Raw genomic sequence first — 25247 nt, forward strand, 5'->3', positions numbered from 1 at the left:
CACCCATCTCCCCTGCCGGCAACAAAGACGCTGTCCTTCTGTCTATATCCTAAAGCAATATCTTCTCGTTTTTTCAAAAAAGTGCATCGATGCATGTTTCTCCTCCAACGAAAAGCCAAGCTGTTTGCCGGGGGGGGACTTTTGATCCAGCTGTGCTGGTGTGGGGGAAACCTGCATGTTCTACCCAACCTGCACCAAAATGCCCCCCAAAGCTGATATCACAAGGCGAAAGACGCAGCTTCATGTAAGTATTCACGAGCCTTTATTGAACTTGGGAGAGGCAACCGGGCTAGCAGCTTGGCAGACAAAGAATAGCCGAGTTGAAGGCAGAAATGATGCGGGCAGAGTTGATTCCTACTGTGACACGCCCCCGCCCGTCTCCTAAACGAAAAGAAGCTGTGAAGCTAATTACAGTCCTTTCAGACCCAGCGAGCAGTTTCCACGGAGCTGGAGGAATCAGGGACCAAGGCGAAACCGCTGACGCAGAGTGTAATAACAGCCATCTCCTGAGAACCGCCGTTGTGAATAGTATAAAAAAATGTCTACAAGCTGTACCAGTACATTGAGGCCCGCAAATTCCCAGCCTTATCCGCTCGCAGATCAATTAATAACGTCACCGCTTCCCCTCTTCCGACATCCGTCACCCCCAACCCTTGATACCTTTGATGGACAACTTCAGCCCAACGCCACCTTCTGGGGAAACACGTACGTCAGACTGCATGAGGCGGGCCGGATGGGTTGCGCGCGAGCCCTGGCTGATTGTAGTCATTGCCTCGATGCCTAATCAGTGTTTCTATTATTATCCAAGACAGCAGGGATATGTACCAGACACTGGTCGTAACGGTATACAACACGAGCAAAGGCTTTCATTTACCCCTCCAGAGAGGGCTCCAACTGCCGGTGATGGGTCGCTAGCTTATTGCCTACCTCACGTCAACAAATGGTGGAACGCGCGTATTGTCATTTCCATAAGACTGGTTTGACTGGTACTCTGCATAATAATAATCGTCAAATTACGGCGCGATGGGCTTTTTCTAACAAATACCTGGCTAGGCTGGTGTTGAGGACCCAGCTGGAAACGTACTCTAAAGATCCCCATCAACAACCGTTGTGAGAATCAGGAATACTGCGGGGAGCGTGAGCTAAGGTTTATAGTGAAATAATTGGAATGATGTTGAACTGTTCTCCGCACCCGAATGACAGAGATTTCTGAACAATTATGCCCTCGCTGCATTGTTGAGTTGGCTAGAATATTGTCACGCTCTTATTGTTAGGGCTATGGTCCACGGCTTACCCTAGAGACGACGGAAGGTACTACTCGTCAACCTTCTGGGGAGAGGAAACATGGATCTAGAAGACCTTTTCTGTGTGTTTTTCTGAGAGTTTAAGGAGGTACGATGTCGAATTCCAGAAGATGCTTCTTCTTCGTCGCATTGAATGTCGTTCAGTCAGACAGGCTGTTAGTGCGCAATCGAGTTTCTTCCTGGACAGGCAAGCCTGTTCTGACCGCCAGCGCCTCCTTCCCAGTAGTTTCTGCTTCCCAAGGGTAAAGCTAACATTGTTTTGGAATGGTCAACAGACATCTTATCAGTCGATATCGACCTTGCTCTCTGTTCTGTGGACGCCGTACACATATGCCTCTATCCCCTGCGTGTAGAAAGGATCCCACAAAACCTATTGCAAATGGTTTTGTGTATCATCTCTTATTCTGTAGGGATGCAGAGCGATCATAGAGACAGCATGTCAAGGGGAGACCTTGTTTGTTCGAGCCGTGGGCTATAACTGCTCATGCCGAATTCCTGCATTCAAGCGACAGGTGAGGGTTCTGCAATTCATGTTCTACAGAATTGTTTATTTAACGAGAAATTGTGTGCCAGGATACGTATCATAGGCCCCCGCAGGCCTGATTGCAAGCACTTTATAAGGTTAGGCACCGCTTCGTTTATAAACAGCTTTCTTGATCTATTCAAGCGTGAGACCTGGGCCATTAGTGACGGGGGGTTTGCCGAGAAGCGCGCGGGGAAGATGTGCGCTCCTGGTGTGCATTCGCCCTAAATGTTGGTCCGCAGCGCCTAGGATCGTTTTAAGGCTGTGGTGTGTTCTTCAAGAGGACCTGACAGGCCATCACCGTATCCGACTGGTACTTAACTGTTTGCGAAGCCTCGTCATGTCCCTCACCGGTTCACCGTCTGAAAGCGGCGGCAAGCACAATTGGACAAGGGCGGATTCTTGGAGGACTGAGAAGAATCTCACGCTTTCTGTATGGTCGAGGAATGTTTTATTCCCGCGTCACTGACTTTGCGCTTTGATTTGGGCTTGTTCAGCTGGTTGCTGTGCTACGTCGGCACGCCAGAGCCAACATAGTCAACATTGTTCCAAGCGTAGTTTGACAGGTTATTTGCAAACTTGTCGCAAGAAATACCCTGATGACATTGAAGATGTTGCAATCGGCGGAAATAACGGTCGGGTAAATACTGATGTTGGGTCTACATCGGCCAGGATATGAAAGACGGCCGAGTGCATCGTCAACGAAATCAGCTTATTATTGCAGACCCTAGGCTACACGTTCGCACTGAGGGGGTGAGGAAAGTTTCTGAGCAAGGCACGCCTTTCACTTCGGCCAAGCACCCTGTTGCACACGCTGCGGAGGATATATCTGGTCACATTTTTGACGTTGGGCCATTGCACCACCACACCATCATGTGGTAGTTAATTAGTTATACATTCTGGTATCGAGACTTGAGCATGTTTCGGGGAGCAATGAGTGTACTCTGTCCGTAGGCCGGCTGTGGCTTGGCTTGGCTATTTATCCTTCAGCACCTTGCCACATGGGGTAAAGTTTCCCGCACCACTGATAATCAGATGACAGTTTCGCATGTTCCTAAACAGGTAATCACTTTGTTAGTTGACTAGTGAGAGGGAAGCGTGAACTAAATCTACATAAAAGCATGGCAACTATGGAGTAGTTGGATGCCTTTGCAAAGGCCGCTGCACAAGTCCAGGGAAAGATAGGGCACAACTGGCGGACATTGTTTGAGGAGACCAGATTAACTAACTAGCAGATCAGGCTGCCGCTTTGTTGAGCGTCAGATGCGTGTCTCAGCTGAGAAACGCTGAAGCATCCAGGGAGCTCGGGCGGCAACGGACGGGCGACGAGCTGTGGCGGGCGAGCGATTCTTTTCTCTGGAGGAATGGCCCTGTAACTAGGTATATCGCCATTGGACCGGCCATCACTGATGTTGTTTGGTGGATTCTCTTGGATGCAAACAAGCTGACGGGTGCCTCTTATTAGTACCTTGTCAGGCGGCGCTGTGGCTGCGATGGTCGCTGGTGTTGGAGATGGCAACAAGGGCGCGTCACACTCGCTCTGCAGTGTGATTATGCAGCAAAGTGACAGTGAACAGAGCAGACGGTGACTCTGTAACTAGTTATTATATGCCGAGAAATTGTGCGTTTTTTTTTTCGTTGGTCGTATTTCTCGCACACCTGTCAGCGCCGCAGCATCGAGGCTTACTCAGCCTCGTTAGCCCAAGTTGGCCCGGCTTTGGTCACCTCTCTCGATGGTCCAGGCGACTAGCGACTAACTAGCGACTACCAACAAACGACGCTCACCAACGCTCGGATTTCAACCTACATTAACTGGATGAATCCCGCCCGTTTCTCGTCGCGCCCACGCTCTGCTCTCCTCCTGCCATCAACGCCTGCACGACCGCCACGCCGCTCATTGGCAGCCTACTAGCTCGTCCCTGACATTCCAGCGTCTGCTGCCCAGGTTTCAGTGGGAAGCCGCCCGCCACGGTGCTGTCCGGGGTTCATCGCAGCGGCCACGCCCGGCACGCCCACCGCCCAACACAAGCTAAACGGCTACCCATTCTCAGCGGGTTTTGCGCCTCTCCAGTGCCTCGGGCTTGAGCTTGATCCTCTGCTTGCGAGATCGGCGGCTGCCTTGCCGCCCCTGTGTGCAGACATGTCCCCGTCGACCATTTCTGCGACAAGCGCCCGCCCGGCTGGCTACGGACAGTCGTGCACCAACTGCTCCCGCGCCAAGTGCAAGTGCATCCTCACCACGGTTGGCAGCGCGTGCGAACGCTGCGGCCGTCTAGGCAAAGATTGCCAGCCCATTGCCACGGCCAGAAAAAAGGTCGCCAAGCGAACGGCGGCGTCGCGGACGGCCCAGCTCGAGGAGAAGCTCGATGACCTCGTCTCCATCCTCAAAAACTCCCAGGGCCACCCCGGCCAGGAACAGCAGCAGCAGAACTTGCAGGAACAGATTGCGCAGCACCGCCAGCATCTAGGCTACAGCCACATGCAGCATGTGCCGCAGCAAACTAGATCGCAAACCGCAGCCTTGGACTCGCTGGCGCAGGCTGCCACCACGGAGAGGCACAACGGCCCCGGAATGAATCGCGGCAGTGCCATTGACCCAAACATGGCCAGCGGCCAGCTGCACAGGGACCCAACGGCTGAAGAGGCCGATGTATACCTGGCCAAATTCCGCACTTGGCTGCCGGGCCTGCCATTTCTTCACCTGCCGTCCGACATGAGCGCCAAAGCGTTGAGAATGGAGAGGCCCTTTTTGTGGCTTTCCGTTATGAACTTGGGGTCTGATTCCCACTCACAGCAGCAATTTTTACGGGAGAAAGTACGCAGGGAAATGTCGGAGCGCATCATCATGAACCACGAGCGCAACATGGACATTGTACAGGGACTCATTGCCAATCTAGGATGGTATGTCTGCCCTTGTCCAGCTCATCACCGCAAAAGTCTAACGCAACATACAGGGCCACATTAAATACAGGACCAGGTGCCAGACCATTCGTTGTTTTATTCGCGCAGTTAGCGACGTTGGTCGTTTACGAACAGGGCATGATGCGGCCACCGAACCAGGAACACTTTTCCTCTGTCGGCTTCAAGGCCTGGAACATGAGCACCCTCACGCCAAAGGCTCGTACAATGGACGAACGGAGAGCCGTCTTGTCGTTGTGGTTTCTTACCTCAATGTCAGTACCGTCAAGAAACTCTAGTGCGACATGCCTTGCTAACGTGAGCAGATGTAATGCACTCACTGCGCGAACAGAAACATTACCGTGGACGAGCCACATGGACGAGTCTTTGAGCATCCTCGAACGCGGCGATGATCAACACCTCGATACCATGCTCGCAACAATCATTAAAATACAGAAAATATGTGACGAAGCACACCGTCTACTTATGCAAGATTTGCTTCCCAACGCGCCCCCAAAAGACATCCCATCCTATCTCTACAAACCGAGTCTCCTGGAGAGACTAAACACCATCAAAGCAAATCTGCCACCACGCTTTGCCACCAACTGTTTGTTCCTCTAGTCCTCGAATCATTGTGGTACGACTAACATGGAATAGACACAATCGTCACACATCTTGTTTCGACAGAATGCCAAATTCATGCCATTGGCTTGTTTTCCAACACACGAATCCCAGAGACACAGAGTGTTGAATCAATGTACCGGTGTCTCGCTTGCATTCGAGCATTTTACGACGCCTTCTTTTCGATTCCGCTAGGCGACATTGCCGGTCTTCCGCTCCATACATATGTCGCCTTATCCACTATGCAGGTCATGCTATACAGACTTACTATTTCCGACAACCCGAACTGGGACAAGGAGGTGGTGCGGCAGACTGCGGATGTCATGGACATTGTGGACAGGACGATTGAGCTATTTGAAAAGGTAGCCAGCGTATACCCAATGCGGGACCAACAAGTGCAGGGCAACTTGTTCCAAAAGGGCGCCAAACAGATGCGCAACCTCCGTGCCATGTGGCAGCCTATTGTGTCCAAGCATTTTGGCACCATGCCCACCCCCAATAGCCAGCAAAATGGTGCCAGCAGGGCTGCAACTGAGCAGCCTATGCTTCTTGATACCATGGTCGACGGCGAACCGATTGATTTCAACGACATGTCATGGATGGCGGATATCTTTGGACCCTGGGGGGACATTCAGTGACCATCCTCTACAGCTATAGCTCCTTCTTTCATTCCCATCATTTACGATACAATAGGATACAAGCCCGAATCTAGTACAAATCTGACACTAGCGATGTGCAGCTTACGAATTACTTGATATGACTTGTGCAAATAGAAGATGGGTCGGTCATTGAATGTGATGACCAGGGCGGCTAGGTACATACATGACGCTGGGCGCACCCATCTTCCTGGAACTCCAACTCGTTTTGCAATACCGGAACATGGTCGGCTTACGAAATGGACTCGACGAATATAGGACATGGCATGGCCCCATGGATAATAGCACGGGATTGGCGCGGTCGTGTGAAAACGCTATGCTCAGCTGAGGCTCATTCACCATCTACAACAACCGTCGTCTGATCAAAAACGTCCTTAAAGCCTATTCGCCCCGCGCTCACATCTTAAGAACAGGCGTTCATTTAAAACGTGCAGCATTTCCGACGCGGTTAGCGGAGCGGAGCCTCGCGAATCCCGTAGACCAGGGGGCCATGTGCTTTTTGGTAAATGGCAAATAACTACGACCTTGAATCAGCTGAACAGCGACTGGACTCAGATGCGGCCCGCTCTCGCAAGGCTCCCGTTGCGTGATGCCGCCGGAGAAGTCAACCTCGAAATTGTCCAAAGTTTGCAGTATGACGCAGATGTTATGGTGGCCCTGGCCGGCGAAGTAGACAAGCCTCGATACTGGTCGCCGCGAGGAGAAAATGTCGAAATCGCCCCGTCGTTCGGAAGGGTCTCAGAAGTGGAAAGGTATTCCACGGCTCCCATGCCCCTCTCTGCCTGAGATTATTCTATGGAGACTAATTAGGCCGGGATTCTACAGCCGCAGCAGAACGATTCCCGTATAGGATGACAGGAAGTATCATGGAGAGGGCTCTGCTAACATGCCCACCAGGTGAGTTCTGGTGTAGTGAGTTTGGCGGCGGCACAACGGTTGAGTAGCTAGACTAAGATGATTTTGACAGAGTCACCTACATCATAGGAACAAGAGAGCAATATCAGGCGAAACGCCAGAGGTTGTCATGAATACAAGTGAAACGAGGCTCGCCTGATCGCAAGCCCCGTCCACGAGATCGCGATAGCCTCACTACAACTGAGACAGAAATGACCCTAACTAGGAATTACAGAATTACGAAAAACAAAAAGAAATAAAAAAAGATCAAGTGGTATTTTAGAAGCAAAGCCGGGGCGCATGACAGCTGCACTTCAGCCCAAGTCGGGGATTGCGTTGCGCTTACTCTCTTGTCCTATTGGGGTAGCGTTTCCCGTGCGGCGCTGCTGACGGGATCACCCTTGGCCCCCCTCGTACCAGGCCGGGATTCGTGAGAGGGGGCGGCGCACTGGAAATCGAATAGGTAATCGAACGCAGCTAGAGTAATTCGAATATCAGGGAAATCTCAATGCGGCAAGTTGCGTTGCAGGGCGTGGGCAACTCGGAGGGCTCCATCGTGTAAGATGACGGGGTACCCGGTTCAGGGCTGCACCAGTCGCACTGTAATAGCCGTTGTTGCCATGCGGAGATGCCCTGCAATTGCAGAAGTGGAATCGAGATTTCTTTTATATCTATACGGCAGTGCCCACCTGTCGTGTCTTGTGAGCTGTTTCACCTTACGCTTGTATAACAGCCTCACTCAGCAACAACGACTCGACGACAAACAGGCTGGTAGCATCATAATCAAAGAGTATACGATATAGAACGAGGTGGACAACACAAGAACGTCGACCCGGACTTGGCCAGATCCCACCAAGACCGGATCCAATATGGGTCGCTCCAAACGCAGCCTCACCAACCCTCTGCGCCGGGACTCGACCGTCGGTTCCGCGGCGCCTACCTCATCCCACAACCGGTCCGCCTCGTCCGTCGCTGAGCGCGCTCCGCAGCTGCCTGAGATTTACCTGGAGCCGCTCGACTTTACCGTGTTGCGGGAGAAGAGGGTATCGCGGGCGTCGTCGGTCAGGACCAACCCCGATGCCGCCGGCCCCGGCGGCCTCGACATGTTTGACGTGCGCCTCTCGTACAATGCCGCCCGCCGCAGCCTGATTCGCGACAAGGACGAGGTGCCCGACTTTTCCGGGCTCGGCGAGGAGCACGTGCCGGCAGTGCCGCAGCTGCCGGTGGACCTCCGCACGATGCACTCGTCCAAGATGAAGGAGGTCCTGGGCATGGATCCCGGCGAGGAGACGGACGGGGGCCGCGACGGCTCGTACACGCCCGAGTCGGTGCTCAAGGTGGCAGGGGAGGAGGAGGAGGAGCCCGAGTACATTCACGGTTGGCGGCTGGGTAGTGTCATGCTGGCGATTACGCTGGCGTGTTTCTTGTACTTGTTGGATGTGTCTATTCTAGTCACTGTATGTTCTTACCCAGGGGACCAAGATGCATCTTGTTTTTTTCTTGACTAACTTTGGTTCCCAGGCTATCCCCAAAATTACGAGTGATTTCCACTCGCTCATGGATATTGGCTGGTATGGTGCGACTTACAACCTGGCAAGGCACGTATCATCAGCAACCCGGTTCAAAGACTCTTTACTGACCAAGCCGCAGTGCCGCTCTGCAACCACTGTCTGGAAAGTTCTACACCTATTTCCACGCCAAGTGGACCTTTCTCGTCTTCTTCCTCGTCTTCGAGCTCGGCAACCTGGTCTGCGGCCTGGCCACGTCGTCCACCATGATCATCATCGGCCGCACCATTGCCGGCGCCGGCGCGTCCGGCCTCACCAACGGCAGCTTCGCCATCGTCACGGCCTGCGCGCCGATGGAGAAGCGGCCGCAGCTCATGGGCATACTCATCGGCGTCTGCCAGATGGGCCTCGTCGCCGGCCCGCTCATCGGCGGCGCCTTGACCGAGTTTACCAGCTGGCGGTGGTGCTTCTACATCAACCTGCCCGTCGGCGCCGTCACCATCGTCGCCTTCCTCGTCACAAACATTCCCGACAAACGCAAGTACGTGCAGAGCCCGGGCAGGCTGACGCTCCAAAAGATGGACATGCTCGGCTTCGTGCTCTTTGCGCCCGCGGCCGTCATGATCCTGCTGGCGCTCGAGTTTGGCGGCAATAAGTATGCGTGGAGCTCGCCGACGATTATCGGCCTTTTTGTCGGCGGCGCCATCGAGGTTGTGCTCTTCCTCTTGTGGGAGCGTCGCGCGGGTATGACGGCCATGATCCCCCTGCCCATCATCGGCAAGCGAGAGGTGTGGACCGCCTGCGTAGCCAGCATGTTCATGTTTTCGACCATGTTGGGTGCCGGATACTACCTGCCCGTCTACTTCCAGACCGTCCGTGGCCTCTCGCCTCTTCGCAGCGGCATCTCCATGCTGCCCGCCATCGTGACACAGCTTGTTGCCACTGTTGTTTGTGGCGGCCTGGTGCAGCGTGTCGGCTACTATCTACCTTTTATGATTCTGAGTGCTGTCATCATCGCCGTTGCAAACGGCCTTATCTCCACATGGGGCCTTCACACTCATACGCTGGTTTGGGCTGGCTTCCAAGTTCTCCTTGGTATCGGTCGCGGTATGGCATTCCAGATGCCCATCATTGCCATCCAAGCACATACACCCCCGGCGCTGGCTTCTGTCGCCACTGCCACAATGGTCCTGTTCCAGACCTTCTTTGGCTCCGTCTTCCTGGCCATCGTCAACACGCTCTTCAACACCAAGCTGAAGCAAGAGTTGACCACGCGCCTGCCTGAAATCGGCGCCGACAAGATTATCAATGCCGGTGCTGCCGACATCGGGAGCGTTGTCCCTGCAGACAAAATTGATCAAGTTCTAGAATCGTACTCTCTAGGTGTAAACGAGGTGTTTTACGCCATCGCAGCAATCTGCGTGTGCATGTTCATCTTTTCCTGGGGTACCGGCTGGACCGACATTCGCAAGAAGCCGGAGAAAGAGAAGGGCGATGTTTGAGAAGCTGTGGCTTTTGATGTTTTGATGAATTCGATTCTTGCAAATTATTTAGTTGTGCGTCTGGCTGTAATGAGCACATTACCATCTGGTTTGCGTCCAGCTCTGGTTTTGCTCTTGTTACTGGGCTTCTTCACCCACACATACGCTCATAGTCTCTGCATGCCTGGAGTTTAGGTTTGGTTTTTGCTTCTAGGGCTTTCCAATGACGCTTGAAAGATACTGAGAATAAATTTGTGCAGGATGCACACTGAGGGCATGATCAGACAGAATTATTGTATGTACATTAAGACTTCAACATATGGTACGGAATTACTATATATTCTAAAACCGCTATAAACCCTGACTAACTGAGAATCGAAAGACGCAAGTCGTAGTGGGAGCGTATACCTCTTTTTTTTTTTCGGGCACGACCATGTCGTGCGCTGCAAAAGCGCATTGATGTCGGCAGCTTAGCTGGTTTCTCAGACGGCAAATTTTGACTGTACACCACACCCAACCACGTTTTCATCAAATGTGGCGCGCTTTTTCTCGAATACCTCTAAAAAAAAATCGGTCTGAATAGACACGCCAGAGCAATTTCCATGGATCGGCCTCAAAATCGCCAGCCGCGGCCGCCAAGAGGAAACGACCGCGGTGGTCGAGGCGGCAGGGGCAACAGAGGCGGAAGAGGACGTGGTGGACGAGGCGGAGGATCGGGCCACTGGGCACCAGCCACGCCGCAACAATCCACCGGAACCGTGCCTACAACCAGGGATGTTGTCCCCGGGGCCGGTGTTTTCATAATCCTCAAAGACGACCAGCCTACCGGGCAGGAAACGCGCGGTGTGGTGGGCGAGGTGCTCACGTCGGGCAACCATCCCAGGGGCATCAAAGTGCGTCTGCGCGGAGGCCAAGTCGGTCGAGTACAGCGCCTGGACAAGGCACCACTCGATAATGCAGACAACAGAGAAGAAAGACCTACCGGAGATGACGCAAGATCATCCAATGCACAGATGAGTGCTGGTCCTGCGCGCGGAGGAGGCAGCGCGAGGTTTTCACATCGATATACAGATGTGCGCTACGATGACTATCTAGAAGGGCCGCCGGAGAGGAGCCTGGCCGATTTCCTGCCAGCTGACTTTGGAGTGCCTGCTGCGGCCAAGAAGGCGGCAACACCGACTGTCAAATGTCCCATGTGCGAGGACTTTGAGGGCGACGAGACGGAAGTGACACATCATATAGATCAGGTGCATCTCGTTTGAGGGAATTGGAAGCGGAAATCAATGCAATATTGGCATTCGAAAGGATTTGTCATGAGATACATGGATTGATGGTTGGAATGGAATCCAAGGATCGCGTCGCTGGGAATAAATATAGGCCCAGTATGTATCTACATAGGAGATGCCATGGGAAAGGTCTCCAAGTACGATATCTATATTACTGCAACTTGTTCACAACAATGACAGATGAAGCACTACATTATGCAAATTGAGACTTTTCAAGGGAAGATGGAGATGCATGAAGAGAAAGGGAGTGAGGAGGGGAAAGCAGAGACGATTTGTATTTATCAAGCTTCAGCACAATGGTCCGTGCACTGGATGATTATCAGACCGTAAGGGTACGGGACAATCAGAATATTGATCTGAGTGTCGTGGCCGGTCCGGCACAATTTGCAAACGGGCATGGAGTGAGTGGCGCTGAGACGGTTCTGCAAACGGAGCAGACCTATGTCGTCTGGCCAGGTAAGTAATGTGCAATCTCGTGAAACATGTATTCATTAGGATTTATTCTAAGCAGTGCGTTCCTTCAATGCTTTGATGTTGTTTTGGGAAATGAACCGTATTCCTTTATTTTCACGAGGATCGTTTCATGCACGCGCATATACATATAATACATTAATCTACTAATTTTCCTCTAGCTATTTATTACTTTTCTAAGTATTAAGAAGATAAAATAACTTACTAGTTAGGAATACTAAATTCTTTTTTATTCTTATTATTTTCTTACTATTTATTAACTTCTTTTTCTTTTTAATTTTCCTTAATTTTTCTATTCTCTTTATTTTACTTATCTTACTTATTTTACTTATCTTACTTATCTTACTTATTTTACTTATCTTACTTATTTTACTTATTTTACTTATCTTACTTATCTTACTTATCTAACTTATCTAACTTATCTTACTTATATATTCTAATTCCCCTTATTCCTATTCCTAGTAACTTATAAATGCGGCCTTTTTTTATTGCCCGCATGCTAAGGCAAACCTTGTAGCCACTGGTCGATGTCCATTCCATGCTCAGATGCAGGAAGGACACCTACCTGCAAGAGATCGCCACAATAGTCTGGCTCAAAGTCTTCAGGCTTCGCAAGTGCAAAGTCCGTTGCAGCTCCAGACATGGCCCATATATTCAGACAGTGCCATTGGGCGTCGATAACAAGCCGCATGTTGGTTGCGTCCTCCCAGGGCAATGTAATGTCGACTTCATTGCCACTAATAACGCCATGGCCGTCTATGTCTCGGGAGATCCGGTTGCCGGGCAAAGCTCTTGGTAGAAATCTGTCTCTAGACATTTCGGACAGCGTATCATAGTTGAGCTTGAACTTGTCATTGGCTCGCCAGCCTTTCTTGACGTTGAGCCAAAAAAATCGGAGACTAATCTTTGTCGGACTCGAATCCTCAAGCCTACCCTCCTCGTCTAGAGTTGGGAAAAGACCCATACACTGTAGGGCTATTTGGCCATCGCCCCATAGCGAGTGCAAAAGTCTGTTCAGAGTCAACATGTTCCATGACTTGTCTGTAGGTCCAGCCAGAAGACCTTGGAGACTCGCTGTATTGCCGAAATACTCAAAAAGCTCTTTCATAGAGTTTCTCACTCGATCTATCTTTTTTCCGGTGCTTTGTAAAGCCCAGCCGAGGATGTGACAGACCTCGACAATCGTGCAATGAGTGAAGATGCATTTTTCGTTGTCTCTCTTTAGACACTGACGCAGTTAGCTTGTATGTACATCCTGTGGTATGAATATGCACTTACATCCTTTTTTTGTTTTTCATTGCGCCATTTGACGCTGGCATCCTCCCGAGACGGTGCTGCTATGTTCGCAGTTGCTGGCAAATTCCTAGCATGTGCCTTGACGGACAACAGTCCTCCTGAAGTCAGGCCAGAAGAGGCAACCTTCTTATCCTTTGGGCCGGAATGGATGCTATTATCGACGGAACTGGCTTTGCGCTTATTCTTCCCTTCGGTTTGGGGTGTAGATGGCTCGCCTTCTTCTTCGAGGACTCTCGTAGGTTCCAGCTCCTTGCTCGAAACCCCCTCGCGCGACTTTTTATCTTCTTTCTCATCAGGATCTTTTATGAGCTTACAGGTTCGGTCTATTATGACATTAGAAAGTAAGTATTTGTTTGTACCAGAGAGATAAAAAGGGGCAGGGGAAAAGGAAACGTGGCTAAATGCTGCTGTAAAAGAATACAAAGTACAGCAGCTAGAAAAGAGGTGCTAGAAAAGAGGTCATCTTACAAAGAGTGACTGTTGGAAGGAGGTTTCTGAATGCTGTTTCCACATCTCCAAGCCTATCTTGAATATCACAGTGTACCTCCCGGAGTTTCGCGAGAGGGATGAGGAGGCAGAAGGAGGCAGCGATTCTCGTCATTTCGGCATCGCCAACGTTGACTTGGTTGTTATCGAGTTGTCTCTGGATATTCTTCATGAGCTCCAAACGTTCTTCAAGCTCCTCATCAGCCATAGGAACATGGACATTTCGCTTGTATCGAGAGATCAGGAACTGTTTTAAATCGTCCCGGGGGCAGGAGGGATCCGCCAGGTAGTCTGCGAGCAGCCCATACATTTGTTCATCATTCGCCGAGGTAGACATTTTGATATGAAGGTTCAAGGCTTTAGACAAAACGAAGAGGCAAAAAATAGAGTTGGAGGAGGGGGGGGGCGTAAAGAAACCGACCGTGTCGTAAGACAACGGTGGCGAGAACGGGCGTAAAGAAACCGACCGTGTCGTAAGATAACGGTGGCAGTCCTGACGAGCTTAAAAAAACGAGTCTCTGGATGTGATAGAGATAGGATATTGTTGGGGCAGAGCGTGGTTGGTGGAGGAGGAAACTTTTATACAAAAGTGCTGCAAACGCACGCGACTTATTAGTCGACGGGGCCGAAGGCACGTGGCCTGAAGGCATGCTGCTTTGGACAAACGGAGCTTAGATGAATTACCGTTTGTACTGAAAAGCATAAATATATCAACGCTGCCTGTTCTGCAGATATCACCTGGGCGCCGCCAAAAGGGTTTTCTTTCGTTACTTTTGTAGCTAAAAAAAAGGCAAATGAAATTTGAACTCTTGCATCCTACATCTCATTCGATTCCCTATTCGTAACCGCGTGCGCAATCATTCTCATCTACCCAGCTTTTCAGGTGCGCCGACTGCCATCTTCGGAAGATGGCGGCGACTACCTCTTGCAAAACGCTCGCTGACACCACGAGACGAAGGCTCAGAACGACCCGAAGTTTTATAGATCCTCGTAAGTCTCGATGCCCGAATGTTCGGTCTCATTTGAGCCGTCTCCAATGTCCCAAGCCTGCTGACGCCAAAGGTCCTGTGCCCAGCCCGACTGAATAGAGCCGCCCGGTAGCGACTGCAACACTGCGTTCCTCCGTCGTGAGCCGCCTCCTACGCCGAGTTTTTACATGCAACCACCGAAGCCATGATCTACCCCATCGAAAGTCGCCGACTCCTGTACTAGTGACCTCGAGACCGCTAAAGAAGTGGCTGGAATTCACGATGCCGCTCTATCCTACCGACCAAGACGAGGACAACGCCGACAATATACATAGCAAGAGAAAGCTCTGCTTCATGGTCTTTGGGAGCCTGGTTCCTGTGCATTAGGACCTTGGCTGCACGATTTTAGTGTTGGACATGGGCATGTAAATTCCGTCAGTGTTGCAGAAGATTTTGAACTTGTCACGGAAATGGCCGTGTAAATTCCGCAAATAACTATTAGAAAAGATTATAATGGACATTTCGAGGGCCATGGGACGAATTGTGACTGGTAGCCCTCGGCAATGTACCCTGCAGGTGGCGCTGATGGCTGTTGCACAGTCGGACCCAAAAGCCACCACCATGTTCACCGTTCGGTTACTTGCCATCAACAATGACCATCCAGACAATGGGCTTCACCATTTCTCCATGGAATACTACTGCAAGACGTGGCGGAGAAGCATGCTAACGTTGACAACGCCGCCCCCGGCCCCACCTTGAAAGTAGCCTCGGCTCTGGGGAATCGATTCCGTGGGGAAAGGTTGGGGGTAACAGTAACTAACTAAAATGAAGAAATCCTTTGCGAGATAGCCTTTTTCTCGTCCGGTCTCGATTGTCCTTGTTCCGCTGTACCCGAATTGCTGTATATATCAATTATCACCTCGCGCCCTGTCCTGTGTGGCCATTCATCGCGTCCACCGATTTCCGCGTCTCGACCAATTCCCCGGTCCCTGATTCAACAGCATCTACAAAGTCAATCCGTGACAAACCCCCATCACCATGTCAGACAAGATCATTAGCTTAGAATACCGTGGCCGCGTCGCCGTCATCACAATTGACAACCAGAGCAAGCTCAATGCCCTCTCGCAAAAGCAGTACTTTGAGATTGCGCAGTCGCTGCGTGACATTGAGAAGCATGACGAAGTCTTTGTGACCGTCGTCCTGGCCAAGGGCCGCTTCTTCTCCGCGTAAGACCCCCCCCCCCCCCTCCTTCCCAATCTCTCTCCGTAACTCAACTACCCGACAACCTCCCCCCGCTGACTTGATTCTCTCTTCTCCAGCGGCGCCGATGTGAGCATCAGCCGGGCCACGCCGACGGACCCCGAGGAGTCGTACGCGTACTGGCTGCAAAACTTCTCCGCCTTCAACCTCAACACGACGCTCGCGCTCGCCGAGCACCCCAAGGTGCTCGTCTTTGGCCTCAACGGACCGGCCGTCGGGCTGTCGGCCGCGCTCGTCGGCCACGCCGACTTTGTCTACTGCACGCCCAAGACGTTCCTCCTGACGCCGTTTTCCTCGCTCGGCCTCGTCGCCGAGGGCGGCGCCTCGCGCGCGCTCGCCCTCCGCCTGGGCCCCGCGCGCGCCGCCGAGGCGCTCATCGCCAGCCGCCGCATCACCGCCGACGCGCTCGAGCGCTGCGGCTTCGTCAACGCCGTCTTTGACGAGCCCGACTGGCAGAGCTTCCACGCCCGCGTCCTCAAGGAGGTCGACGACACCATGGGCGACCACCTCAGCGGGGACAGCATGATAGGCATCAAGAGCCTGCTCAAGGCGCCCGAGCGCGCCATCTTGGAGTCGCAAAACTCCAAAGAGGTCATGGCTGGCCTGCAGCGCTTCGTCAAGGGCATCCCGCAGGAGGAGTTTCGCAAGCTTGCCTCGGGAGAGAAGCGACATAAGCTGTAGAGGAAGCTGGGTACGTGCTATATACATCAGCATACTGTTAATTATCACTCCGTACCTTCAACAACATTTCTCGTCTATTGTGGGATCATTATGTAGTTTCTATGCCAACAAGCCAAACAGCAGGCTAATGCGCTGCCAGAATTCACCAGACTGCTTGACGATGCGCTTGCGTGCAGACTCATCGCTGATACCCGTGTGCTTATATACCTGCTCTGCCGCGTGCGCGAGGTCCTCTCTAGCGATCTTGTCGCTTCCCACGCAATTTTGTAACACGGAAATGTCAAACAGCCACTGCGTGCACACATCTTTGACGAGTTCTGGGCTAATTGATGTAGAATCACTGCACGTCGCCTCAGAATCGTCGCTTCCCTCATCGCCATCTGCATTTTCTTCGGCGTTTTCCTCATGTTTGACTTCCTTCAGCTCGTTCGCGGAAACCTTCCCCTTCCTCGTCTTCCCTTTCAAAGATTTCTTGTTAGCCTTGCCACCTGTAGAGCCACTAGCCGTCAGAGCTTCTAGCTCATTCGCCCACGCAGCGCGCAGCCCATTCCCGAGTCTCTGTTTCAACGCTCTCATAGCACCCGGAGTCCACAGATCGACGCCGAGTTCCGACATGGTAGTTGACAGGTCATGCAGAAAACTAAACAGCTCTGGAGAGGGCTGATTGGGCATGGGAGGGTCACCCTCCCACAATGGCTTGCCAGTGACCACCCGGAGGGAGAGCCCCGACTGAGTAAAACCCTTGATAGCTGCATCCGCAACCTCTTCGGCGACTTTGGCATGCAAAGCAGGTACCATTTCGAGCCCAAACTTCTGCACCGCAGGGCGGTTGGGCAGCTTGCTGCGGATGTCGCGAAGTATACGCAATAAATATGTTGCGACGCCCCCGCTGTGCTTTCCGTACTTCTCTTTCTCCCACAGTTCCGTGAGGTGAGCTTCCAGCTCTTTGTAAGTCTTGTCCAACGCAGAGTCAAGCTTATCCTGCAGCTGCTTGGGGTCCTCTTTGCCAAGCATCTGCTGTCTTGTTTCAATAGTCTCTTCATCTTCCACCTCGTCATAGTCATTATCCCAACACTGCTTCTTGAGCGCGTCGACGACGTCTTTGATATCATCAACAACCCTGTACCACGACATGTAGCTGTGGACAGCTTTGGATACGGCATTGTTCCTTCCGTATAAGCGGGAGACAACTTCTTGCAGGAACGGCGCTGCACCAATAGCTAGCGCATCATCGTAGCCGACCTGATCCCAAAGATCCTCTTGCTTGTCAGTGATACCAATTTGCCAGCCTTCAAGCGTAGCCGTGACTTCGGAGCCGACCAGTCGAAGTTTTGATACCTTGTTCTCCAAGACGGCAAGCATGCGGCCATTGATAACTTGGCGTAAATCGTCTTGCATTTCTTGCGGATCCAAGCCCTTGGCCTTGCCGCCGTCTCGTATCCAAAGCTGAAGCACCTCGGTGCGGAGCTCCATGATATGTTTATAGTCTGTCATTTCCTCCAATGTCTGCTTCAGGCCGTTTATCAAACATTGAGATCCGTCTTCTGCCCAGCTGGATAGCATATCGCGTGCCTGCTTGCCGTCAAGGTCATCATGCCGGATGAACGGCGTAAAGTACTGGAATTCTTCGGTGCACCATGTTCCATATACGTCTAACCTTAGGGTTTCAATGCGCTGCAACGTCTCATCCTCGAACAGCGGATGTTTCTTGAGATTCGACAGCGCCTCGGGAAGCTTTGTTGGCAGTAACGCTTGAACGTCTAGTAATGTTCGGGTATATACACGCAGGGCATGTATAACGTTCTCAAGTGTCCGCGATCGCTCGCCATCTTCGATGTCAAATGCTCTAGTCATAGCATTCTTCCGCGTTTCGAGGAAGAACCGCAAGGCATCCCTTGCACCGGAGCTTGATATGAGGCTTGGAACACAGAGCGCTTTCAGAATCTCGGGTCGTTGTGAGTCGTCCCCAGGCTTCTCGAGAAGGGTTTCCACACGCCTTCGCAGACGTCTCCGGAGAGTATCCAGAGTCTTTTTGAGAGCCTCGGCGGAGGCTTGACTGTCCGGGGCGGCAGTGGTATCGCTGAAACTCTTGACAACAAGCCTACTCAGCGCAAGGATCTTTGCTGTAGCGACTAGTCGATCACCTCTTGTTGTGGCGTCATTGAGTCCACTGCCGCCCTTGAGGATGCGTTCCGACACCAGCGCGCACATCTCCAGAAGTCGCAACCTTGTTACAGCTGACGAAGAGGAGTTCTCCTGCCTCACTGTAAACTTGCTCAGGTTGGAAGCTTTCGATGTAACAACTGTCCGCCCACAGCGGCTGCCCATGGTGCCCAAAACATGCTGCACCTTGTCATTGTCGCGTCGCATGCGGACAATGGCATCAGCGGTGCCGAGGAGTTCCCGATATGACCCGCCCACTTGTGTGCGCAGTCGGCTAGACTTTTCTTCAATCTGAACATGGAGAGCTTTGTGAAGGGATCGGATTTGGGGGAGTGTCAGCGTCGAGGAGAAGATCTCCTCTGAGCTCTCGTAGGTCGAGGGGTCGCGGGATGCCATTGCGGAGACTATCGATCGGGAGTCAGGGCTAACGATGTGTGATGGGTTATATAATCGGGTTTATCATGAATTCGTCATCATAATTGAACGGCTACGCTACGACGGCTGCTGTTGCTTGCGATGCTGTCTGCGTTGCGGGATCAAGAGTTGACGTGGAGCTTATTGCCTCCATCAGCTCTTTGGTGGGGCACGGAGTTGTTGGGTGTGTAAAGCAGCCACATGACAGTTACGTATTTACTGGTTAAGCATTTTCATTTAATTTTCGTGATGAAATAGTTTACTTGCACTTGAATAGATGATCCATTTGATCATTATTCGGAAGCGAGTTTCAATAATTATGGTGAACGACGATCTCGGCGGTTCGATTCTTTAGGTGTAACTAGCACAGCTCCTTCGGAAGCGAGTTTTAACCTGAAAGAGCAGACCAAAGAGCAGACTAACGTTACGACATCACACCTAGTGATGTATACCTACATACGCGAGTGAGGCCTGTTTTTAGATAGGGTACTACACAGGTCTCTTTTTTAAAGGGGTTTTTTTCCCCTGTCACAACGCTGTCAGGCTGCTACTACGTGTTAAAGATCTTATATGTTTTTTTAGAAGCCGTGTTAGACGCCTGACAGCATTGTGACAGGGGAAAATTACATGTTGAGTAGAAAACGTGTCTAGCGCCCTGTCAGAAAACAGGCCTCACGCGCGTAGGTACCTAGCGATATCATACCAAGGCCAAAATTTCTGACGGGTCATACGCCAGCTATGGGATATGACAAGCAAGGCGGTAGGAAGACTAGTTAAATACTGATAGACCACGATACTCAATGACCCCTTCGCCCAGGAAGTAGCGGTAAGATTCCTTTGCCGACGGTATCCGTGCTCGGTGTGAACCAATCATGAATATAGGAGTCCGTTCAGTGCCGAAGGGGATATGCATGTCTCATCACCTGCGGCCTCAACACCATGGCGCATACGTCACACATAGATCCATATCAGGCAACAGTAATAGAAAAAAACGTGGGCGTGCAAAGGATCCAAGGCTGAAGGTGGAAGGGAAGCAAGGGACGAAGACCTGTTTAGAGTTAGTAGCAAGTCGCTCTACCAGTAAGGCTTAGTGAACGGCGGTTTGGGATGTGGGGTGTTCAACATGTGATGATGTTTAACAACAGGGGCCTCTACTATCATGGCGCGAATATACGACATAATAAACAATGAAAAGCTGGCGAACACGGCTCCAGTACTCCGTAGCCCCAGATGAACTTGTTGAGCAAGTCGTCAAGGCGTACATAGGGGCCATGGTCTCCTGGAAATCTCTGGCACTCTCTAATTTGTAATCTGCTGAGGTTGCAGCCTTGCAGGCAGCAGAATTACTGCCTGTTGCTTGCCTATTGCTAATGACAGCCTACAGGGCGATCCTTGACGCCTCCGCCTGTTCGCCCGAGATTGACGATCCACACGCACGGGGATTTATCAACTAACAAGCTGAGATCAGGCCAAGCTAACGATACCTACCTAGCCAGCTAGTGGAGAGTTTCCCTGCCAGCCGGAAGCTTCCGACCTCTTCTCTTGCTCTGGCCACCGCGATGCATAGCTGCCTGACAGAAGAGAAAGGGGGGTGGAACCACGGAGAGGGGTGATCTGAGCTACCAAGGCCGGAGTCTGGTCGGTGTCAATATTGGTGGGCGGCCAGCATCAGCCAGTTGAGAAATGCCTCTGCCTAGGCAAAAAAACAAAAAAGAGCCCAATATTGTCAATGTCCTTTTGGCCGCCGACGCGAGATAAAAAGTCAGCTGACTCCAGCAAAGCAGAAAAACAATATCCGCAGTGCCAAAGTTACACATCCGACCTCGTGTAATAACTCCACACCAGGCCCCTTTCAATCCGTTTTGTCACCTCGCCAATCATTTCGAATCCAAAACAATTGAATTTGATTGCAAAACACTCTTGTCGTCAAGATGCGCGAGATTGTGAGTTTGATTCTTGCCCATGGCCAGCTGACCGTGGTGGCCGACGCTGCTGACAATCGCCCTCTCATTTTTTACAGATTCACCTGCAGACCGGCCAGTGCGTGAGTACCATTCAACATCGATACGCACCAGCAGTCTATACATCTAACAGCGCGCTTGTAATAGGGCAACCAAGTCGGTAGTGCCTTTTGGCAGACCATCTCTGCCGAGCATGGCCTCGACAGCAGCGGTGCCTATCACGGCTCGTCTGACCTCCAGCTCGAACGCATGGATGTCTACTTTAACGAGGTACGCGCGCGCACGCACGAGTGCACCCTTCTACTCACCCCCGCTAACCCCTTTGCCCACGACAGGCTTCCGATCGCTATGTGCCGCGCGCGGTGCTCATCGATCTTGAGCCCGGCACCATGGACGCCGTGCGCGCCGGGCCCCTTGGCCAGCTCTTCCGCCCTGACAATTTCGTCTTTGGCCAGTCTGGCGCCGGCAACAACTGGGCCAAGGGCCACTATACGGAAGGCGCCGAGCTGGTTGACGAGGTCCTCGACTGTGTCCGCCGCGAGGCTGAGGGCTGCGAGTGCCTCCAGGGCTTCCAAATCACGCACTCGCTCGGCGGTGGCACGGGATCGGGCATGGGCACCCTCCTGATTGCCAAGATTCGCGAGGAATTCCCGGATCGCATGATGGCGACGTATTCAGTCGTGCCGTCGCCTGGAAACTCGGATACCGTCGTCGAACCGTACAACGCGACGCTCTCCATTCACCAGCTTGTGGAAAATTCCGACGCGACGTTTTGCATCGACAACCAGGCCCTCTATGACATTTGCTCGCGCACGCTCAAGCTTTCTGAGCCATCCTACGGAGACCTTAACCATCTGGTGTCGGTTGTCATGTCGGGCATCACAACGTGCCTCCGCTTCCCTGGCCAACTCAACTCGGACCTGCGCAAGATGGCAGTCAACTTGGTCCCCTTTCCTCGCCTCCATTTCTTTACCGTTGGCTTTGCTCCCTTGACTGGCCGGGGTTCCCATTCGTTCCGGGCTGTTTCCGTGCCTGAACTTACGCAGCAAATGTTTGATCCCAAGAATATGATGGCGGCGTCCGACTTTCGCAACGGTCGCTTCCTGACTTGCTGCGCCATCTTGTATGTTTTTTACTTTTTACCCGGTGCCAACTGACGTATCTTATTAACAAATCACTAGCCGCGGCAAAGTAGCGATGAAGGAAGTAGAAGACCAGATGCGCAAGGTCCAAACCAAGAACTCTACGTACTTTGTTGATTGGATTTCCAACAATATCCAGACTGCGCTCTGCACTGTACCCCCGAAAGGCCTCAAAATGGCTTCCACCTTTATTGGCAACTCGACCTCTATTCAAGACATTTTCAAGCGCGTCGACGTCCAATTCTCCGCCATGTTTCGCCGCAAGGCCTTCTTGCACTGGTACACGGGCGAGGGCATGGATGAGATGGAATTTACCGAGGCCGAATCTAATATGAAGGACCTCATCTCTGAATATCAGCAGTATCAAGATGCAACTGCTGATGACGATGACGAGGAGTTTGAGGAAGAGCTTCCGGTGGAGGAATAGTTGCACCAGCCATTCAGGCTGTAGCTATGTTTGATATATCCATTTAGTTTGTAGTATGCGATGAACGGTACTTTGTCTGCCATTTCTTGTGTTCTTTAGTACAAGGAGATAGTTATCAAAAAGCTGGAGAATGTAATTCATTCCCTTTTCATTGGAAAAATAAAGATTTTGTATATTCTGGGCGTATAGGTGTATTACCCTGGCATTGTTGTTCTTGAATAACTTCGTGATGTTGGCTCGCTTTACGTCGAGGTTCATCTTGTCCCCATGTGCGGCGTGGGATCCAAACCTCGAGACTGGGCGACAGTGACAGCTTTATAACGATGTCTGCATAACGGATGTATATATAGGAAACAAATCTGTCAACCAAAGGCGGCAATTTTTCATGAGGTAATGATTTTCTATTCCGGACATGAAAGCTTTTATAATCTTGTACTCTTGACAACACCAATATTGATACCCGACCGTTCTCCTTGGTATCCGCCCTTGGGCTCGCCGCCTTGCCAGACAGGCTTCATACTCTTCAGCTTCTTCTGCTTGGCCTCGTACTGCTTCCTCTTCTTGACTCTCGGGTTGCGCACGTCCTTCTTCCTCCTTGGCGTCAGGCCCTTGTTCTTCTCAATGGCGTAGTTGATCTTGCGCTTGCCATCCTCGCCAATCTGCTCCGTCTCGACCACGCGGTCGGCCTTGCTGGCGGCCGCGTAGGCGGCGTAGCGGGCGGCTTTGTCTTCCTTCTTTTCCTTGGCCTTCTGGGCAACCATGTCGTAGTACTCGTCTTCTTCGCCGCGGACCGCCTTCGCCGTGGCATCCTGGTCGTCGTCGCTGTCATCGTCCAGGTCGGCGCCGTGTTTGGAGTCTCGCTCACCACGCTTCTTGGCTGTGGCGAGCAGTCTCGCTTGACGATCACGGAAACGCTCGCGGTGAGGAATATCTTCGTCACCACCAGCGTCACGGCCAGCACCAGCTCTGCGGTTCGCCTTCTGGGCAATTTGAGATGTGTAGAACTTGAGAGTCTTCTTGCGAGCAGCCTTGTCGGCGGCAGTGCGGGCATCAAGGGCATCCTCTTCGCCAAAGTCGGAATTGTCATCCGTTGCGGGACCAACTGTCCTCGATGGTTTATTCAGCTTGCCACTGGACAGCGGCAGGTTGTATAGATCAGCAACGGATGCTTCGATCTCCTTGGCTTTGGCCAACTTGGCCTTCTTCTTGGCTGCATCAGCCTTGTCCTTGGCTGACTTCTTCTTACTGCGCTTCTCGATGGCAATATCCTCGGCAGCGGCGGTATCATCGATGCTGTCATCGTCATTTTCGGCAACGACTTGTACAGACTGCAGGTTCTGAACCTTGGTCCACGCACTGCGACATTGTACAAGTGTTTCCATGACTTCGTGATCGCGCAGTTCAGATGGGTCGGCTGGTTTCTGGACTTTTCCGGTGTCTCGAGCCGGTGCTGCAAGAATAGCAAAGTAGCTTGCCAGGGCAGCGACGTAACATCCAAGAACCCAGTATTTGACAGACTCGAGCGATTGGGGTGATGTTGTCTTGGCAGCAGCCTTGAGCGTGACCAGCGTTGGCTGTAGGGCTTCGAATTCGGTGACAAGGTATTCAAACTCTGGGTATCTTGAAACAAGTAGCTGGTATCGGTCTTTGGGCGTCATATCGTCAGTTACTTCGATTTCCTTGAGAACTTCAGTGACAGTGTCTTCGTCATCCTCTGCATCGCCATCAGCCGCTAGCCATTCATCGCCGTCGAAGACAAAGTCTTCTTCCTGCATCTTGGCTAGCTTCTTCTTCTGAATGCGCTTTGCTTCGACCTCTTCTTCTTGGGCATCGGCCTCCGTCTCAATTCGGTCGGCATCGTAGTATTCTTTTCTGGATGAGCCCCACCATCCTGCATCTCCATCACCCCCTTCCTCATCATCGTCTTCGTCGTCGGCAGCCTTCTTCGCGGAGGCTGAGGAAGCCTTCTTCCCAGACACGGGGGCAGCATCGTCTGATTCGGCCTCGGACTCAGTATCTTGGTAGCCGAGAATTTCTTCGTCGGAAAGCTCCATGTCGTCATCTTGGCGGCGACGCTTACTGCCAGGCTCATCGTCGAGCATTATAGTGTCTTGGTTGAGAAAGTGTTCGTCTTCTGAATTGGCGACATCTTCATATGTGCTAATGGGGCCGAGGCGGGAATCCTTGGGATCAAAATCCCGCGGTCCTTTGGGGTCGGTATTACGGCCGGAGGCCTTTCTCTTTTTGCCCATTTTAAACCTGTGGTAGTTGTACGGCGAGGGGGTCAAGAAAAGTCACAAAGACGATGTTGGACTTGTCTGGCGACAGGAAATTTTTGGTTGCTGATAAGATAAGACGACGAATGTGGGGCCCCGGTATACCTACCTATGTAGGTACCTAGGTAGCCAAAGGGCTGCTCCTGCATCCCGCCGCAACGAAAATAGCAAGGTATATTCGAGAAAAAAAAATGTTCTAATCATCTGAAGATTGCGCGAGAGCAAATCATCTGCATCGTCTTGAGAGCATGGGATAGCACGACGCCTTGGCTATGGACGGGTGACTGGTTAGTGGTGCAGGTGATACTCGAGAGACTGGTCAAGCTGCAAGGCGCAGCTTGGCAGGCTTGGTGACTCTCCCCGCCAAAGAGATGGATGGTAATTTATTTGTAGTGTGGCTGTCACTGTGGCAGCATCAGGCTTGCAAGCCTCCCTCGAGACGGTCCCAGGGGTCACTGGCGTCGCTGAGGTCGGGAAGGGCTTGGAATTTAGTGCTGGTGAGGGAAGCCACACAAAATACCCAAATAAACA

At 51.9% G+C, this 25247-nt stretch overlaps 9 protein-coding genes across 9 annotated transcripts; 6 read left to right on the forward strand and 3 right to left on the reverse strand.

The window, feature by feature from the left end:
• Positions 1-199: 199 nt before the first annotated feature.
• On the forward strand, positions 200-5984 carry CCM_07285 (uncharacterized protein; the record flags this gene model as incomplete). Its single annotated transcript, XM_006672423.1, has 18 exons — positions 200-244; positions 297-487; positions 559-705; positions 809-959; positions 1275-1366; positions 1393-1546; positions 1740-1816; positions 1953-2038; positions 2070-2260; positions 2417-2467; positions 2500-2705; positions 2818-2833; positions 3068-3278; positions 3304-3374; positions 3740-4728; positions 4782-5000; positions 5052-5332; positions 5383-5984. 18 exons carry the CDS (start codon positions 200-202, stop codon positions 5982-5984), a joined length of 3780 nt encoding a protein of 1259 aa, XP_006672486.1.
• Positions 5985-6168: 184 nt separating this feature from the next.
• CCM_07286 (uncharacterized protein) lies at positions 6169-6788 on the forward strand (the record flags this gene model as incomplete). The annotated part of the gene is made up of 2 exons (XM_006672424.1): positions 6169-6305; positions 6437-6788. The coding sequence occupies 2 exons, from the start codon at positions 6169-6171 to the stop codon at positions 6786-6788; spliced, it is 489 nt and encodes a 162-aa protein (XP_006672487.1).
• Positions 6789-7765: 977 nt separating this feature from the next.
• CCM_07287 (MFS multidrug transporter, putative) lies at positions 7766-9906 on the forward strand (the record flags this gene model as incomplete). Its single annotated transcript, XM_006672425.1, has 3 exons — positions 7766-8353; positions 8418-8494; positions 8547-9906. The coding sequence occupies 3 exons, from the start codon at positions 7766-7768 to the stop codon at positions 9904-9906; spliced, it is 2025 nt and encodes a 674-aa protein (XP_006672488.1).
• Positions 9907-10487: 581 nt separating this feature from the next.
• Positions 10488-11147, forward strand: CCM_07288 (uncharacterized protein; the record flags this gene model as incomplete). Its single annotated transcript, XM_006672426.1, has 1 exon — positions 10488-11147. The coding sequence occupies one exon, from the start codon at positions 10488-10490 to the stop codon at positions 11145-11147; it is 660 nt and encodes a 219-aa protein (XP_006672489.1).
• Positions 11148-12141: 994 nt separating this feature from the next.
• On the reverse strand, positions 12142-13761 carry CCM_07289 (uncharacterized protein; the record flags this gene model as incomplete). Its single annotated transcript, XM_006672427.1, has 3 exons — positions 12142-12861; positions 12921-13345; positions 13407-13761. 3 exons carry the CDS (start codon positions 13759-13761, stop codon positions 12142-12144), a joined length of 1500 nt encoding a protein of 499 aa, XP_006672490.1.
• A 1669-nt stretch (positions 13762-15430) lies between these two features.
• CCM_07290 (peroxisomal D3,D2-enoyl-CoA isomerase) lies at positions 15431-16333 on the forward strand (the record flags this gene model as incomplete). Its single annotated transcript, XM_006672428.1, has 2 exons — positions 15431-15618; positions 15712-16333. 2 exons carry the CDS (start codon positions 15431-15433, stop codon positions 16331-16333), a joined length of 810 nt encoding a protein of 269 aa, XP_006672491.1.
• A 99-nt stretch (positions 16334-16432) lies between these two features.
• Positions 16433-18892, reverse strand: CCM_07291 (Vps51/Vps67; the record flags this gene model as incomplete). The annotated part of the gene is made up of 1 exon (XM_006672429.1): positions 16433-18892. The coding sequence occupies one exon, from the start codon at positions 18890-18892 to the stop codon at positions 16433-16435; it is 2460 nt and encodes an 819-aa protein (XP_006672492.1).
• Positions 18893-20841: 1949 nt separating this feature from the next.
• CCM_07292 (beta tubulin) lies at positions 20842-22440 on the forward strand (the record flags this gene model as incomplete). Its single annotated transcript, XM_006672430.1, has 5 exons — positions 20842-20853; positions 20931-20954; positions 21019-21141; positions 21207-21994; positions 22053-22440. 5 exons carry the CDS (start codon positions 20842-20844, stop codon positions 22438-22440), a joined length of 1335 nt encoding a protein of 444 aa, XP_006672493.1.
• A 422-nt stretch (positions 22441-22862) lies between these two features.
• CCM_07293 (Sas10/Utp3 family protein) lies at positions 22863-24692 on the reverse strand (the record flags this gene model as incomplete). Its single annotated transcript, XM_006672431.1, has 1 exon — positions 22863-24692. The coding sequence occupies one exon, from the start codon at positions 24690-24692 to the stop codon at positions 22863-22865; it is 1830 nt and encodes a 609-aa protein (XP_006672494.1).
• Positions 24693-25247: the final 555 nt, after the last annotated feature.

This window comes from Cordyceps militaris, assembly GCF_000225605.1.
Source record: "Cordyceps militaris CM01 unplaced genomic scaffold CCM_S00005, whole genome shotgun sequence".
In the NCBI taxonomy this organism is placed as follows: domain Eukaryota; kingdom Fungi; phylum Ascomycota; class Sordariomycetes; order Hypocreales; family Cordycipitaceae; genus Cordyceps; species Cordyceps militaris.